General features: G+C 41.4%; 1 protein-coding gene across 1 annotated transcript in view; it reads right to left on the bottom strand.

Moving 5' to 3' along the window:
• The window catches only part of LOC308382363 (uncharacterized protein), an 11,669-nt gene extending 3,917 nt beyond the window's left edge, over nt 1–7,752 (bottom strand). Inside the window, exons 1-12 of the mRNA XM_080860085.1 lie at nt 7,687–7,752; nt 7,012–7,128; nt 6,822–6,873; nt 6,565–6,693; nt 6,302–6,427; nt 5,916–6,056; nt 5,458–5,583; nt 4,638–4,760; nt 927–1,049; nt 682–804; nt 267–386; nt 1–96 (exon numbers count right to left, since the gene is read on the bottom strand). The exon at nt 1–96 is cut by the window's left edge and continues 27 nt beyond it. Of these exons, the coding sequence (XP_080716211.1) occupies nt 1–96; nt 267–386; nt 682–804; nt 927–1,049; nt 4,638–4,760; nt 5,458–5,583; nt 5,916–6,056; nt 6,302–6,427; nt 6,565–6,693; nt 6,822–6,873; nt 7,012–7,122 (1,270 nt within the window). The 5' untranslated portion in view covers nt 7,123–7,128; nt 7,687–7,752. The remainder of the gene's footprint in view (nt 97–266; nt 387–681; nt 805–926; nt 1,050–4,637; nt 4,761–5,457; nt 5,584–5,915; nt 6,057–6,301; nt 6,428–6,564; nt 6,694–6,821; nt 6,874–7,011; nt 7,129–7,686) is intronic.
• Nucleotides 7,753–15,000: the final 7,248 nt, after the last annotated feature.

The following is a 15,000-nucleotide window of genomic DNA, read 5'->3' as shown; positions in this document are numbered from 1 at the left end:
GCAGTAAAGGGGCGGGGCAGTGGCAGGTGTATCCTCCAGGTGTGTTTCTGCACTCATGAGAGCAGCCAGCATTCTCCAGCTCACACTCAACAATATCTGCAATACACACACACACACACACACACACACACACAGACACTCACACACACACACACACACAAACACACACAAATTATTAAGTGATAATATATCTGCAAATGTCATAAGGATGGAATTATGGAACTATAAATTGTTAGTGTGTGTATATACTTGGTACTTATACTGACCCACACAGCTGTGGCCATCTATGTGGAGCTGATAACCTTGGTGGCAGGAGCAGGAGAAGGAGCCAAGTGTGTTAGTGCAGGTGTGATCACACACATTGCTCTGAGCACACTCATCCACATCTGGAGAGGGAAGAGGGTAATCAAGTGAGTGTGAGTGTGTGTGTGCGAGTGTGTGTTTCAGTTGTTACATTCCGTATACACATGAAATCAGTTCTGCACATTTATGTTTATGTTGAAACTTGTTTAGGTACATATATTATATAATAGTCAAAGACACATATTGTATACAAATACAACTTAATAGTGTTTATGCTGATGCATGTGTCTGTGCTTAACTGTGCAGTTGTGTAAGATTTGTTGGCGTGCAGTGTGCAGTCCATTCTGTAGGGGTTACTGTGTGTGTGTGTGTGTTTACCTGCACAGTTGTGTAGAGTTTCTGTCAGTGTGTATCCACTGTTGCAGCTGCAGCTGTAGGATCCTATCTGGTTGCTGCAGGTGTGCGCACATCCACCATTTTGAAGGTTACACTCATCAACATCTATCCCCCGCAACAACAACAAAAACAACACATGTGCATTCTGACCAACAGTAGCTATTCCAAACCATTAATATATATAAGTATATATAACCACACACACACAAACAATTAAAACTGTTTACCAAAGCAAGACTGTCCATCACCAACATAACCTTGGTGACACTGGCAGAAGTACGAGCCAATAACATTCCCACAGCGAGCGTGTGCATCACACCCATGGTCACCGGACATACACTCGTTGACATCTGTAGAGAGTGAGGGAGAGGTGAGTCTGGATGCCTAGTCTGGTAACTCTTTAATCCTCTCCATAAGACCGACATAATCATGTCATTAACGTCATTGCAAATGTCACATATTGTCATTACTCATAAGAAAATATTCTGTCTTCTGATAAAACACTGTCAGGTTACCATTCCAATACCAACAGACTGCTCTTTATTTATAGCTACTGTTCTATGCAACTCTTCACTCATGTCATAAACCTCATGCCATTTCCGATTTAAGGCGAGACACTACAGGTGAATAGGGTAAAAATCTTAAATAAAAGGCATCACCATGAAACTTTCTCACTTGATTAGTCATGTTTAGATGAGAAAAAAATGTATTACAAGTTTTTTGTATTTTGATGTTTGAATATGCAAATTAGGCGTTATCTCATTAAATATGCACTAATTTGCATAATGTTTAAAAGACCATGTCTGATCATGGGATAAAGCCAGGTTAAAAAATCCTTTTCCATTTTGTTGGCATATTAGATGGGAAAAAAATTACAGAGGGATTTATGGATATCTACTTTTGTTTTCCTGTGAATCAGAAAAGAGCCAATAGCCTTAAAAAGTCGATTTTCGCCATGTTTTTGGGGATATAATGTTATATAATTCAGGCTAGGAATAATATATTTACAAATCCCTCTGTAAATGTCTTCATAATATAGTTGGGTACGAGACTGGAAAGTTTGGTGTATACAGGTTGAACTGAAGTGGAGTTATGATCCTTGGAGTATGACCAAAAACTCATTTTGAGAAAATCGCATTTAAAGATTCAGGAAGTGTCAAGCCATACCACGTGATGCGTCTGAGCGAATCACGTTATCAGAAACCACCGCAAACCAATGAAATTGCGTCCTTAGGTTTAAACCCCCGTTTTTGCTAACATCATTGGTTACTGCTGGAAAGGAAATGTCCTTATTTGGATTAGATAACGTTGTGTGAGAGCTATAGCGCTTTCCTACGGTACCAAACATGTCAGGAATCAGAAAGCCGACATACTGCACGTTACGTTAGAATGCTAACTTTCCTGGAAACCTATGAGAATGCTGACGCCGCGAACAGACAACATGTGAATAAATATACACATTAATGTATAATTAGGATATTTTCTTTATGTTAGTATGAAAGATTACATGTTTAGGGAGTGAACTAGCTCAAAATCTCAAAATTGACCACTGCTGAAAAAACGATGTTTTTGCCTGGCAGGTGAAAAGGGTAAAGTTTTTAAATACAAGGGATCACCATGAAACTTTACCAGTTGATTACATACATCATTATAAGAAAAAAATGTATTACAAGTTTTTGAATTTTGCATATTTAATTATGCTAATTAGGCTGGATCTCATTCAATATGCACGTTTTTGCATATATTTCCGGTACATGAATCTTAAACTGTGATAAAGCCAGGACCAAAATTCTTTTTTTATTTTGTTTATATATCAAATGACAAAAAATCCTCAGATGGATTTTAGGATATCTGCTTTTATGACCTGGGAAATCAAAATATACTATCCATGGCCTTAAAAACCCTATTTTCGCCATGATTTCCAGGTAAAATGACCCATAAATCTGGCCAGGAACAATTTATAAATAAATCCATCTGTAGATGTCTTCATAACAATGCTATGTGTGAAACTGGGGAGTGTGGTGTACCTAGGTTCTACATAGGCTGAGAAATGTGTACCTAAAAATGAAAAAACACTCATTTTGAGAAAACCGCATTTAAAGACAACACGTGACGCACTGAGCGAATCACGTTAGCAGGAAAGCGCCGTCAGCCAATGAATCCCTTCAGAAAGTCAGGATTGGTTGCTGAAAAGAAAGGAAATGCCCATATTTGGATTACACAGCCTTCTTATCGAGGCTCAGAGCTTTAAAATCATAGCAGACATGACGTATGTCGTGTAAAAAGACGAAACGCTGAACGCGGTTCAAGGGAGAATTCTTGGTTAATTTAGGAGAAGATGGATGCCGCGGCTGAACTAAATGCAGTGAAACAGACACATAAATGTGTAATTTTGACGTTTTCTTTATGGTAGTATGAAAGATAACAAGATAACAAGAGGCAAACTAGCCCAAAATCTCAAATTTGACCAGGGCATGAAAAAAATCGATATTTCACCTGCCGTGTCTCGCCTTAATATACCCGTATTTTCCGGACTATAAGGCGCACTTAAAAGCCTTTAATTTTCTCAAAAAACGACAGTGCGCCTTATAATCCGGAGCGCCTTATATATGGATTAATTCTGGTTGTGCTTACTGACCTGGAAGCGATTTTGTGTGGTACTCTGCGCTCTGTCAAAATGTACGACTTTGGTAAACTACAAAGCCGCACCGCTTGCAGCATTATGGCTACCGTACTTTACATAAACACTCGACCAGTACGTTGCTTAAGACCACTGTTGCTCTCTTAGCTGGTGTTGGAAGTGCCTTCTCCAGCAAGCTTGAAATGACAACTAGAGTAATTTGCTATGGAGTAATGCTGGGAGCGTTGCTCTCTATCCAATAAATAGGGAATGTATTTCACGTATTTAGAATGGCTGACCTTACATAAAACGGCAGTGAAAGAGCCAAGAGACTGGAGGCAAACTAGCAAGCTAACGTTATACTTATTAGCAGCGAGGGTAGCTAGCTACTATGTGTTTCAATGGATTTTTGGTCTAAGCGTTAGCAGAGCTTCAGTTAAGACCTACAATACTTTGCAACATTTTATCCATTAAAAAGGGAATGTATTTCACTTATGTGTAGAACCTAGTTAGAATGGCTGACCTTACATAAAACGGCAGTGAAAGAGCCAAGAGACTGGAGGCAACCTAGCATGCTAGCGTTATACTTATTAGCAGCGAGGGTAGCTAGCTACTATGTGTTTCAATGGATTTTTGGTCTAAGCGTTAGCAGAGCTTCAGTTAAGACCTACAAAACTTTGCAACATTTGGAGTTATTGTAAATTACGCTAACGTTCGATTGAGCGGTATCCGACTGTTTTTTTTTATACGTGTTACAACTGAACAAGGTTGGGAGTTATTGTGAATACACTCATTAACGTTTGAACAATGTTGAGAGTTATTGTGAACACGTTTAATAAAGTTTGACTGACTGACTGTTTTGTTTCGCTTAATGCGCCTTATCGTCCGGTGCGCTTTATATATGGAAAAAGATCGAAAATAGACCATTCATTGACAGTGCGCCTTATAATCCAGTGCGCCCTATAGTGCGGAAAATACGGTACTGCCATCACTCATGAGAATTCTGAGCCTATTTATCAAATGTCAAATAAGTCATAAAATGCCATTCTACCAACTCAAGATACTGCCCTTAACTCTTCAACTCACCCAAAACGTGTGTTGTATACAATATAATTTATGAGTCACTTCATGTGTCTGTGTGTGGTCTGAGTGCGAATTGTGGCATTGTGGCATGTGCTGTATGTACTGACTTATACAATAACTTATACAAAGTCTTCCGTTCACCAAGAGCCCTACTTGTGTGTTGTATACAATCTCATTTATGAGACACTTCTTATGTTTGTGTTTGGTCTGTGTGCGGATTTTGGTAGACCCTTGCCTTCACAGTGTGTGCCGTTGCCACGGTACCCCTTCTGGCACACGCAGTTGTAGCTGCCCAGAGTGTTCTGACAAACACCCTCGCCAGCACACACGTCTGGGATTTCACTGCACTCATCGGCATCTACGTAGGGGAGTAGGTGTGAAAAGATGGATACAAAAAGAAAGAGAGGGGGAGAGAATCAAAAGAAAGGCAATAAGAGAAAGGACATTCTCACACATCTCCAGTTTTATAAATGCACATCATTGTACACAAAGACATAGACAAGCCAGCGCGATGCAGAAAGCAAGCAGGCTAAACTTGATGTGAGCCAAGACATAAAGACATAAAGTTCAATTGAAATGGGAATGAAATGATCTTTTCAGTGTGCTGTAGGTAGCAGAGGGAATATGAAATGGGATTTACCTGTACACACTTTGTAGCCCAGACAGTAGCCACCTGAGAGACAGAGATGTCCAGCCCAAAGCAAGTGGGTTAATGCAAGCAAGCTCTGATCAGCAGACAAAAAGACACATACAAATACACAGTCTCTCTCTCCATTTCACACACACACACACACGCGCACACACGGTCATTCACAAACACACACAAGAAATAGATTGGCTGTAACCCTTCAAGAAAAATAGCCTGCACACAGCAGCAGGTTAATGTAAGCAAGCTCAAGCGGACCAAAGCAAACATGCATACATTTCAAGACAGGACTGTCAAACACACACACAAACACACACATATATATACACCCACTCAAACACACACACACACACACACACACACACACACACACACACACACGCACACACACGCACACACATAAACTCACCTATGCAGGCAGATGAATCCTCTTTAAAGCCAGTGATACACTCACACCTGTAACTTCCTTCTGTGTTGACACACACATTCCCAAACTCCCTCCGACAGCGTTCCTCAAAGCTGCACTCATCAACATCTGACAAACCCAAACACACACACACACACACACACACACACACACACACACACACACAAGAACAGAGAACAGAGGACAAGAAAGTGGGTGATGGGTGGAGATAGATAAAGCACAGGGAGATTATTTGCAGTCATTTAATCACTACAATTAATTTTCAGTCAGACCATTTCAAAGCAAACAGATACTACCGTGCTGAACTTAAAACATGAAAGACCCTTTTATTTGGGATTGTAAACAAACACAAAGCTAAGCTTTTGGAACATTCTTCAGTGAATTTATCTTAGGGTGAACCTTTTTAAAACTCATATTGAATAAATGTGTGTGGGACTCACCCACGCAGGTCTTTCCATCCATGGCCAGCACGTGTCCCATTGGACAGGCACAGGAGAATGAGCCAGGGCTATTCTTACAGGTGGCACCACCCCCACAGGCCTGGAGCCCTGTCACTGCAGCTAGAACACACTCATCTATATCTGCACACACACACACACACACACACACACACACACACACACACACACACACAGACACAGACAAACACACACACACACACAAAACAACATACACAACATAAACAAGTGTATGAGATATGTTCTACTGTACCTTTCACGCACAAGCACATCTGACAGGCATCCACTCATAATGTATTGACTGTGACAGGCAGGCACCGCAATAGAACTAAATACAAACTAAACAAACATCAGAGACATTCCCTCACCCTCACATCCTCCTGGGCCCTTCAGGAAACCACGGAAACAGTGGCAGAGATAGGAGCCTGGCATATTCGTGCAGTTGGCATGGAAACCACAAGGCCCAGGTTCCATCCCGTCACACTCATTCACATCTGAGAGTAAGGGAGAGACTCCTCTGTAATCATGTGCTGTGATTAGGTTGTGTGTGTGTGTGTGTGTGTGTGTGTGTGTGTGTGTGTGTGTGTGTGTGTGTGTGTGTGTGTGTGTGTGTGTGTGTGTGTAAATTTACCTTGACATTCTTCTGTGTCTTTTAGGGAGAAGCCTTCTGGACAGGAGCAGTTCCCGTCCACCGCTTTCACCTGGTTTCCAGGACAACTAAAAGCAGCAGTGGAGTGGGGTGGGGATGTGGACGGGACAGCTGTAGAAAGAGAGGGAGGGAGGGAGGGATAGAGAGAGGGAGAGAGAGAGTGGGAGAGATATATTTAAAGATTACATATGGCCATAATGTGGCTGGTGCGCATGTAATCAATCCAGTGGTTCACTCACATGTTGTCAAGTCTTGCTCGGTCTCAGTCAGATTGGAAACTGCATTGTCAATCTGTAAAATGAGTAAATCCACTCTCACACACAGACAGATATGTATACACATAAACACATATATAAACACAAATCGTATATAGTCACGTCTCGGTAGTTAGATGCGGAGTGCACACAGAAGAGGCCGTCCGAATCTCACCTCACTCTTGGATATGGTTGTGAGTGTGTGTTTCAAGACTTCGTTCTCATTTTGAGAAGACACCACAGTCACAAGGAGCAGTTGAAGCAAACGCACACACACCGTGTCCATATCTCTCTGTAGCATAAAACACATTTAACACACACACCCATGTGAACATGAACAATCAGTGATGTACCATTTAATTTCATGCATCCAGCTGAAATTCCTGAGGGCCATGTCCAGCTGCAGGCTCCTGAAATCATCACCCTAGCACTCAGTACATCAAATCAAGCCCATATATTATTTCTTAGACAAACTGTCCACTTCTACAAACAGCATTTTACCTACACTCAAAAGAATTATAGCGCGCAGCAGAAGTAGCCCTGTGTCTGTTGAGGGTTGCAGAGAGAAGCGTTGGTGTGAGCCTGTGCATTTAGGACCCCTCAGGCCACAGACGTTTAGCAGGTCAGAACAAGATGGTTCAAAGCACACAAAGGATCAAAGATGTACAGGCAGACAGAGAGAAAGCCAATAGAAAGGTTTCACATACACCCACCAAAAACTAACAAAAGTAGGCTACATATATGATGTATATAGACACACACACACATTACCAGAAGCACACAGTCCCTCACATGGAGAGACGGAGTGAAGGAGAGAGAGCGCTAAAGAGATAGACAGAGCGATTCTCACCCGATAGATCAACACGACTGCACTCTGTCAGCGCGAAACAGCTCTACTCTGCAGACTGGGGGCTGAGCCTGCGGTGATCCACATCCTGTTGTGGAATTTCCTCTTCCCATTCCCACATTCCCATATTCCCGGAAGAAAAGCATGTTATCTTCAAAGAGAGACATGTGCTCAGAAGCGCGCCTCCTCACAGATGCGCAGGGCAAGCTCACGAAATTCCGAACTGCTCAAATAGGTATCGGTTTAGTGATAGAATTTCCAAACATTGTTTTCAGTTTCCAACTTACTTCACGGGAAGTTCGGGTTTTCTTTACTGAACTGAGTCGATGTCTGTCCTAACTATTATAACAGAGATGTGTAGGAAGGCACATTTGAGCTGCTTTGATCATTTCACGAAGGAATAAAAAAGCAACCAACTGAAATTGTGTGTAGATGTGATAGCTACCACATTCCAACCGTTTGTATAACAATAATTAGAAACATTTGTGTCATAGACAATTTTTATGTAGGGTATTTTTATTTACCCCTATTGAAATGTTATATTGATATATATATATATATATATATATATATATATATATATATATATATGTATTATTTTTACTTTTTTTTTTTTAACTTGCTGCATAGCTCAAATAACGAAAAAAATTAGCAGGCTACCAAACAGCTGTAAGGTGTCCGATTTTTGGACCTCACCTCAACTCTATACTTCGTGTAATCAGTTGTATATGTGCATTATAGTGTAGTAGCTGTAGTAGTCCATATAACTGGACACTGTGTGCATGTATTTATGTACCCTCAATCAGGGCATTGCTGCAAAAGAGCCCTGTGCTCAGTCAATTCTCCCTGAATAAATAATGATGATGATAATGATGTACCAAAGACATCTGATAGGCTGCAGAAAATGTCCTTTTGGAGAAAAGAACATTGTGAATCAAGCTGCATGGAAAGTCCATGGAAAATCCACTAAAAAATGCAGAGATGGTCACAGATGGTTTGTAAATGCACCTTCCTTAGCCTGTAAATGATTGTGTAAGTGAATTGTGTAAAATGTATTTGTGAATCACAAAATACATTTGTGACCCCCATGACATTTAGTAGTGAATTTAGTGAACTCATAACTCCACATGGACATAGTAAGCATTAGTGAATTGAAATTATTCTAACTCCATATGAACACATGGCACTGTCAAACATATTAGTGCTGATTATAATTAGCTATGTATTAGCCCAGGCTTTAATTCCAAATATCCAATAATTTGAAAAGGAGGCTAAACGGCTAATTAAAAGTAAGATTTAGATGTTAAAAACTAACAACAAAGCATTGTGAATATTAACAGTAAAAAAAAATGTTCATATAGCATAGCCTTTGTCCACATGTTCACATCAATCAATTGCAGAACTCACAGAAACACATACACAAATCACATACACAGAAGGAGAGCATGTTCAAAAGGAGTGGGACGGTAACAGATACAACAATGGATCTGACCATATGATGATTGTGAGTGACAGTATAGACGCCCAGGAGGAAAGTGTTCTGGTGCTGCACTGTAAACGTGAACAAGTTCAGAGAACTCAAAACTTTTGATGTAACCGATTACATAAGAAAATTTGAGTACATATATTTTTTTTTAAGTAAACTTAACTCAAAAATTATACATCGGCTATTCAGATTTTTTGTGTTATCATTTTCATAATTTTTGAGTTCTCTGAACTCATATTATTCCAAAATCGTAAAGGATTTAGCCTCTTCAGATATATGTTTTTCTCTGGGTCTTTCTCAAACTAGTTATTACGCCCTTACACGTTTTTGAAAGGGTCTCTTCCTTACGTTCCAACTTCTTGCGTAAGCTCTTAAAGCCGAATTATGCTCTGTTTTAGACGTAACGCCTAAGCACGTAATTTACACAAGGAACTTGTTTTAGACAAGTTTTGATTTAAGGTTCGTTTTAGACGCAGAGCGTGTTGCAAGGCTTGTGTTGCGTGTTGCAAAGCAAATTGACGCCAGAACTGTAGATTTATTTTGAGTTAAGTAAGCCTATTTATTGCAGCAGGACAAAGGAAAAAAACTTACCGGAGCATGAAAGTGTAGTGGGCGAAAGGCTTGATGTTATGAATACATGTGTTACACAAAATACAAATGTTGGCAATTCAGTACCAGTGGCGAAAAAGACATGACGCAAAAGTTCGTTTATTGACATCTTTTAATGACTGCGACAGGCTTTAAAACGATGTGTTTATGAGTTACATTATTTAAGATGAGGTGGTAAACGGTGAGAGAATCTCATCATGTTGTCAATGCTTGTAACTACAATGGTGCTGGCCATCAGTTAAGCCCACGTTAATGTTAACTTTTGTATATGAGCAGACCGGGCTCATTCTATCAAAATCGCGGGTGCAATTGATTGATTCACGTCAATATGAACTCAATGAATGATACCACCATGACTCACAAGTGGTGGAAAATGAATATGAAAGTATTTGTTCGTGAATTAGCACATTTTCTCCTAACAATCGCGGGTGAGAATGGGATATTCTCTAAGGTAACGGCAGGTTACTGTTAACTTTTGTATATGAGCAGACCGGGCTCATTCTATCAATCTCGCTGGTGCAATTGATTATTCACGTCAATATGAACTCAATGAAAGATATCACCATGACTCACAAGTGGCGGAAAATGAATATGAAAGTACCTATTTGTTCGTGAATGACCACATTCTCTCCAAACAATCGCGGGTGAGAATGGGATATTCTCTCCATAAATTCGCGGTAATTTAAGCATTCTATAAGTGTTTAAAGAGGATTTGTAAAGGAGTTCATGTCTTTGGACCTCTTCTGTTATGTTTGTTCCTAATCCATAAGAAAATGCTTGTGAGACGGTCTGCAGGGTATTCATGATTTAAAAAAATGTCTGGGTCTAAAAAAGGCTGTAGTATGTGAGACTCTGAAAGGTTGTGGTAGCCGGCCAATCACAGCCTTTGCGAGCTGTGTAGGGCCGTAGTGTTTAAAGGCGGCTGCTTGCTACAGCGTTGGGGGTTAACGGTTGCGCAAAATTTACTCGGTGCAGTTCATGCTCCCAAAGGTTGCGCAGCAGAAAGACACCGCGCTAGGTATTAGCATCAAGTAATTCACGTTAATGTTTTTGTATGAGCCTGACATTTGCTCTGCAGATAGATAACAGGTTCCCTAACAGAAAGTCTGAAGCTTGAAGTTCTGAGTAGACATGCAGAATATTTTATTAACCTCATCTCGTATCATTCGTTGATAGAATGCAGGCTGCGAGGCTCGCGTAAGGGCTTACGTATAAAATTACGCAAGTCTAGAAAAAGGGGCCGACGCACGCAAGACGTAACAAGTCGCGCAAGGGTCGCGCAAGGGGCTTGCGCGGCCTCTTGCGCTTGCGCTTACGCTTACGTAAGGAAGCATGAATCAGCCTTAAGGCCCTTGCATGCTTCTAAAGGGAGCATGAATTGCTAGGTGCTTACGCGTTGCGTTGGGGGTGTTGCCAAGCATTTCACACCCAGAACAATAGGCTTGCGTAAAATGGCGCAAGTCTAGAAAAAGGGGCCGACGCACGCAAGACGTGAAAAGTCGCACAAGGGGCACGCAAGGGGCTTGCGCGGCCTCTTGCGCTTGCGCTTACGCTTACGTAACCGAGCATAAATCAGCCTTAATCGCATAGTCAGGAATTTTGGGCGACGCACTTAGGCTGAATCCCATTTCTCCCGCTACCCCTTCGTCTTTCCCCTTCCCCTCCGTTTTGCGCGTTCATGTGGAGCGGTAGGGCCGTCCCAATTCACGTTAAGACAGAGGGGTAGGGGAAGGGGAAGCGCTTTCTACCGCTCCAAACGAAGATTTTCCGAGGGCACACTTCAAACGGAGGGGTAGACTGATTTCCCTCAATGCATTGCGAACCCGTGAGCATTAAAGAAGAAACATCGCGGGAGTCAATTTAAAAATGTCGGAAACAGCAGGGAAAGCATCACACAAATGAAAGTATTTTCTTTGTAATTCATGATTTTAAAACTTGTTTGATGAAATGTTGCATTGTGTAAATAAGAGCTGCAGGCACCATGTTTGTTTATGTCTGGTGAGTGACAGCTGTCGCTCTCCGGTAACGTAACAGCTGACGCAGCGTACTGATGACGTACGTAAGTGTTGAAGTGCTATCCCAATTCGAAGGGCTAGCGTTTCAACCCCTTCCACTACCGCTCCGTTTGAAAAAGCGAAGGCGAAGGGGTAGGGGTAAGGGTAGCGGTAGAGATGAGAAATGGGATTGGGCCTTAAGCACGTAAGGGGGGATATTTTACCCCGCAAGGGGGGGTTATGTATCTTACGTGCTTACGCGTTACGTCTAAAACAGAGCATAATTCGGCCTTTACTAGCCCCTTATCCATGCGTCAATGTAAAGCTGACAATTTAAAGCTGTTACATCGCGTCTACCACGATAGAAACTCGCGAACGTGTTACAATTGCCTCATGTATAAGGGGTCTAGATGTAAACCGTTAGTTTTTCCGCCGATCGTCTGAAGCTTTCGAGAGAGGTGGTTTACCACGTTCGTTCGGCTTAGAAAAGGGCGTGTCAAATCAGGCCGATGTGTCATGGGGGAGGCCGTGCGTGACTGGGGGGAGACGGTGACAGGAGGCTAGAAAGTTCACTCCATCATCTCTTTGAAATTCCTTATTCCATGAGTGGTAGGCTACAATGTGACTGGCTGTTTTAAAATATAACTAATAGACTAACTAAACAAAAATAACCCAGGAAGTTTCATCTTCGAGACATTAAGGCTTCTTCCAATACTGACAGCTGACTCATAGCTTGCAGGTTTGCGGGAGACGCGACATTTGAGGGATGTCACTTAATTTAAACCTTTTTTGCTTCCGTTAGTGTGTGTGTGTGTGTGTGTGTGTGTGTGTGTGTGTGTGTGTGTGTGTGTGTGTGTGTGTGTGTGTGTGTGTGTGTGTGTGATGGAGACAGAGAGGACTCAGTAAAACATCGGAAAACACCGTGTCTCGTAAGCCTTAAGCTATCAATCACCCCCACAATGAAATATGCCATTACAGTCGCGACAAACTTGGCATTGTGGTGCGCCCAAAACGCAAGCTATAAACGTAGCCATCCTAATGTAACCAAAATATACCTCTGCTGATATGCCTAACCTTCGTTCTATTTAGAATTTGTCTTAGCACTATGCAGGAATAAAATAGCATCTACAGTGTCAGGATTCAGGCGAGAGCACCTGGCTTCTTAACGCGCCCTGCTGCACTGAAGGAGCGCTCACTCGCAGCACCTGTTGCTGGAACGCATATAATTCGTTTTGCAAGGTGCTGTAGTCGTGGGAACGACTGGCCTGGTTTCTCCCAAAAGGAAAGTAGATTTTCCTCTGCTGATCCCGCGTCTATATGGAAGTTAGTAGAGAGATTGCCGGGGAGTAAAATGCTCCCTTTCCTTTACGTCTGCTGCTGGCTAGTAATACAGACAGCCGGAAAGGTTAATAAACGGAATGAAATAGCTACACATTACACACGCTATGTTTTAATAAAAGCCACGTTACTCACATACTGGTTAACACTGTTTGTTACAGCACATAAATGTTTGTCGCTACATCCAAACTGCGTCACCGTTGTCCCTCCCTGTGCTCCAGCCGCACCATTTTGCTTGCAATGTGAATCATTTAATTTAAATATGCTTATTGGCATTTGTTGCACCTTAATCATTTTCTACAAACATGATATGCTATGTATGGTGTAGTAGACTGAGACTCTATTCACTACTGCACAAAAACTAGACACGTTTGAAAAACTAGACGTTTGCAATGAAGTAGGTTAAACAACTTTCGCCAATATCTCCGTAAGGGAGATGGGTTATGTGCTCAAATTTCCTGGGATCAAAGAAGACGTTAGTATTCATGTGCAAACTAAAAATCACGCCTCAGGATTGCTGCGCATGCAAGTTATTTCGGGTGTCTCAACTGTAACTAATACCACTGTCATATAATTATGAGTCCAGTAAAAGACGGAGCAAACACAGTTTTCTACCGTTGTTGAAACACATCCACGCGTAGACTCGTTTTCTTTCCATCCGAGAGTGGTTATTCAAAGAAAATATTAAGAACTATATGCTGATAGAAAGAAGGGAACTTTAAGCCACTACACTGCCTGTGCCCGATGCGGATCCACGTTGATGTTGTTAGTAAACAAACCAGGTGGGAGCACATCTCCGTGGTCTTTGCGCATGCCCGAGGCAATGTAACAGCTTCACATTTTGCACATGTATACAGGTAACGACAAGAGCCGTTTCCCTTGAAAATCTTCACACCTACACGCGAATACGATACGATAAACTGATCTGATCTCAGTGGCGCATGTATAAGGCCCTAGTACTGTAGAGAGAACTGTCATTGGTCGACCGCCTTCCCACTGTTGCCACTGCATTTACATCTGTGATTTAGCAGACGCTTTTATCCAAAGCGATTGACAGCGAATTTTGCATTTATAGATCATGAGCAGTTTAGGGGTTCACACTATACACTTGGTAAGGAGGAGTGGGGAATCGAACTAGCAACCTTCCAACCTCTGGACCACTAAACGACTCCTCGACCTTAAGTCTGCTGTGTCCTTCTATCATCACAAGAGCTTTGCAATGGTGTTCTCAACGACGTTGATGACGTCAGATACTAGAAAAATTTGAGTTATCAGGCAATGTTAACTCAAACAAATACATTCCAATACAATTAAAACGTCTGCACTTACTCAGAAAACTAATACATTTTAAGTTGGGTCAACTCAATACCAGGTTTAAGTACTGAATACATAATGTTAATGAGTTAGTAGAACTGTTTGGGTTTACAGTGTGCTTGTGTAGATAGTGCAAAGAGATTAGGAGTATAAGAGAATATAGGACATGGTAAAAGGGCAATGGTGTATGCATTGTGCTTTCCATTTGAGATATTGTCACCAACTTAAGACAGTGGCAGTAGATTTTGTCCATCCTTTGTGTAGGCTATGCATCTTTCAGATGTGATAGTGTATGCTAAAAGTGAAATGGTTAATGCATAATGCCATCGGCGTGAATAAGGACTTCAAATGGAGTCAAAAGAAGTCAATGGACACAGTAAACTTAAGAATAGCGATAGCCAAAAAAAAAAAATGCCGGGTCACAATGAACTTCTGTGAGTACAGGTTTCTCTTTGTTAGAGTGGAACCAATTATTTAAATCTAGAGCTATTTAATTGTTGTAATCTGTGTTTGTGATCATATTTGGACGCCTTGCTGATGAATGATGAATTCTGTAAATTAAATTTGTGATTATGT

This window comes from Sprattus sprattus (assembly GCF_963457725.1).
Source record: "Sprattus sprattus genome assembly, chromosome: 2".
In the NCBI taxonomy this organism is placed as follows: domain Eukaryota; kingdom Metazoa; phylum Chordata; class Actinopteri; order Clupeiformes; family Clupeidae; genus Sprattus; species Sprattus sprattus.
Note: the sequence above shows the minus strand (reverse complement) of the source record. Positions and strands in the feature narration are given on the sequence as shown.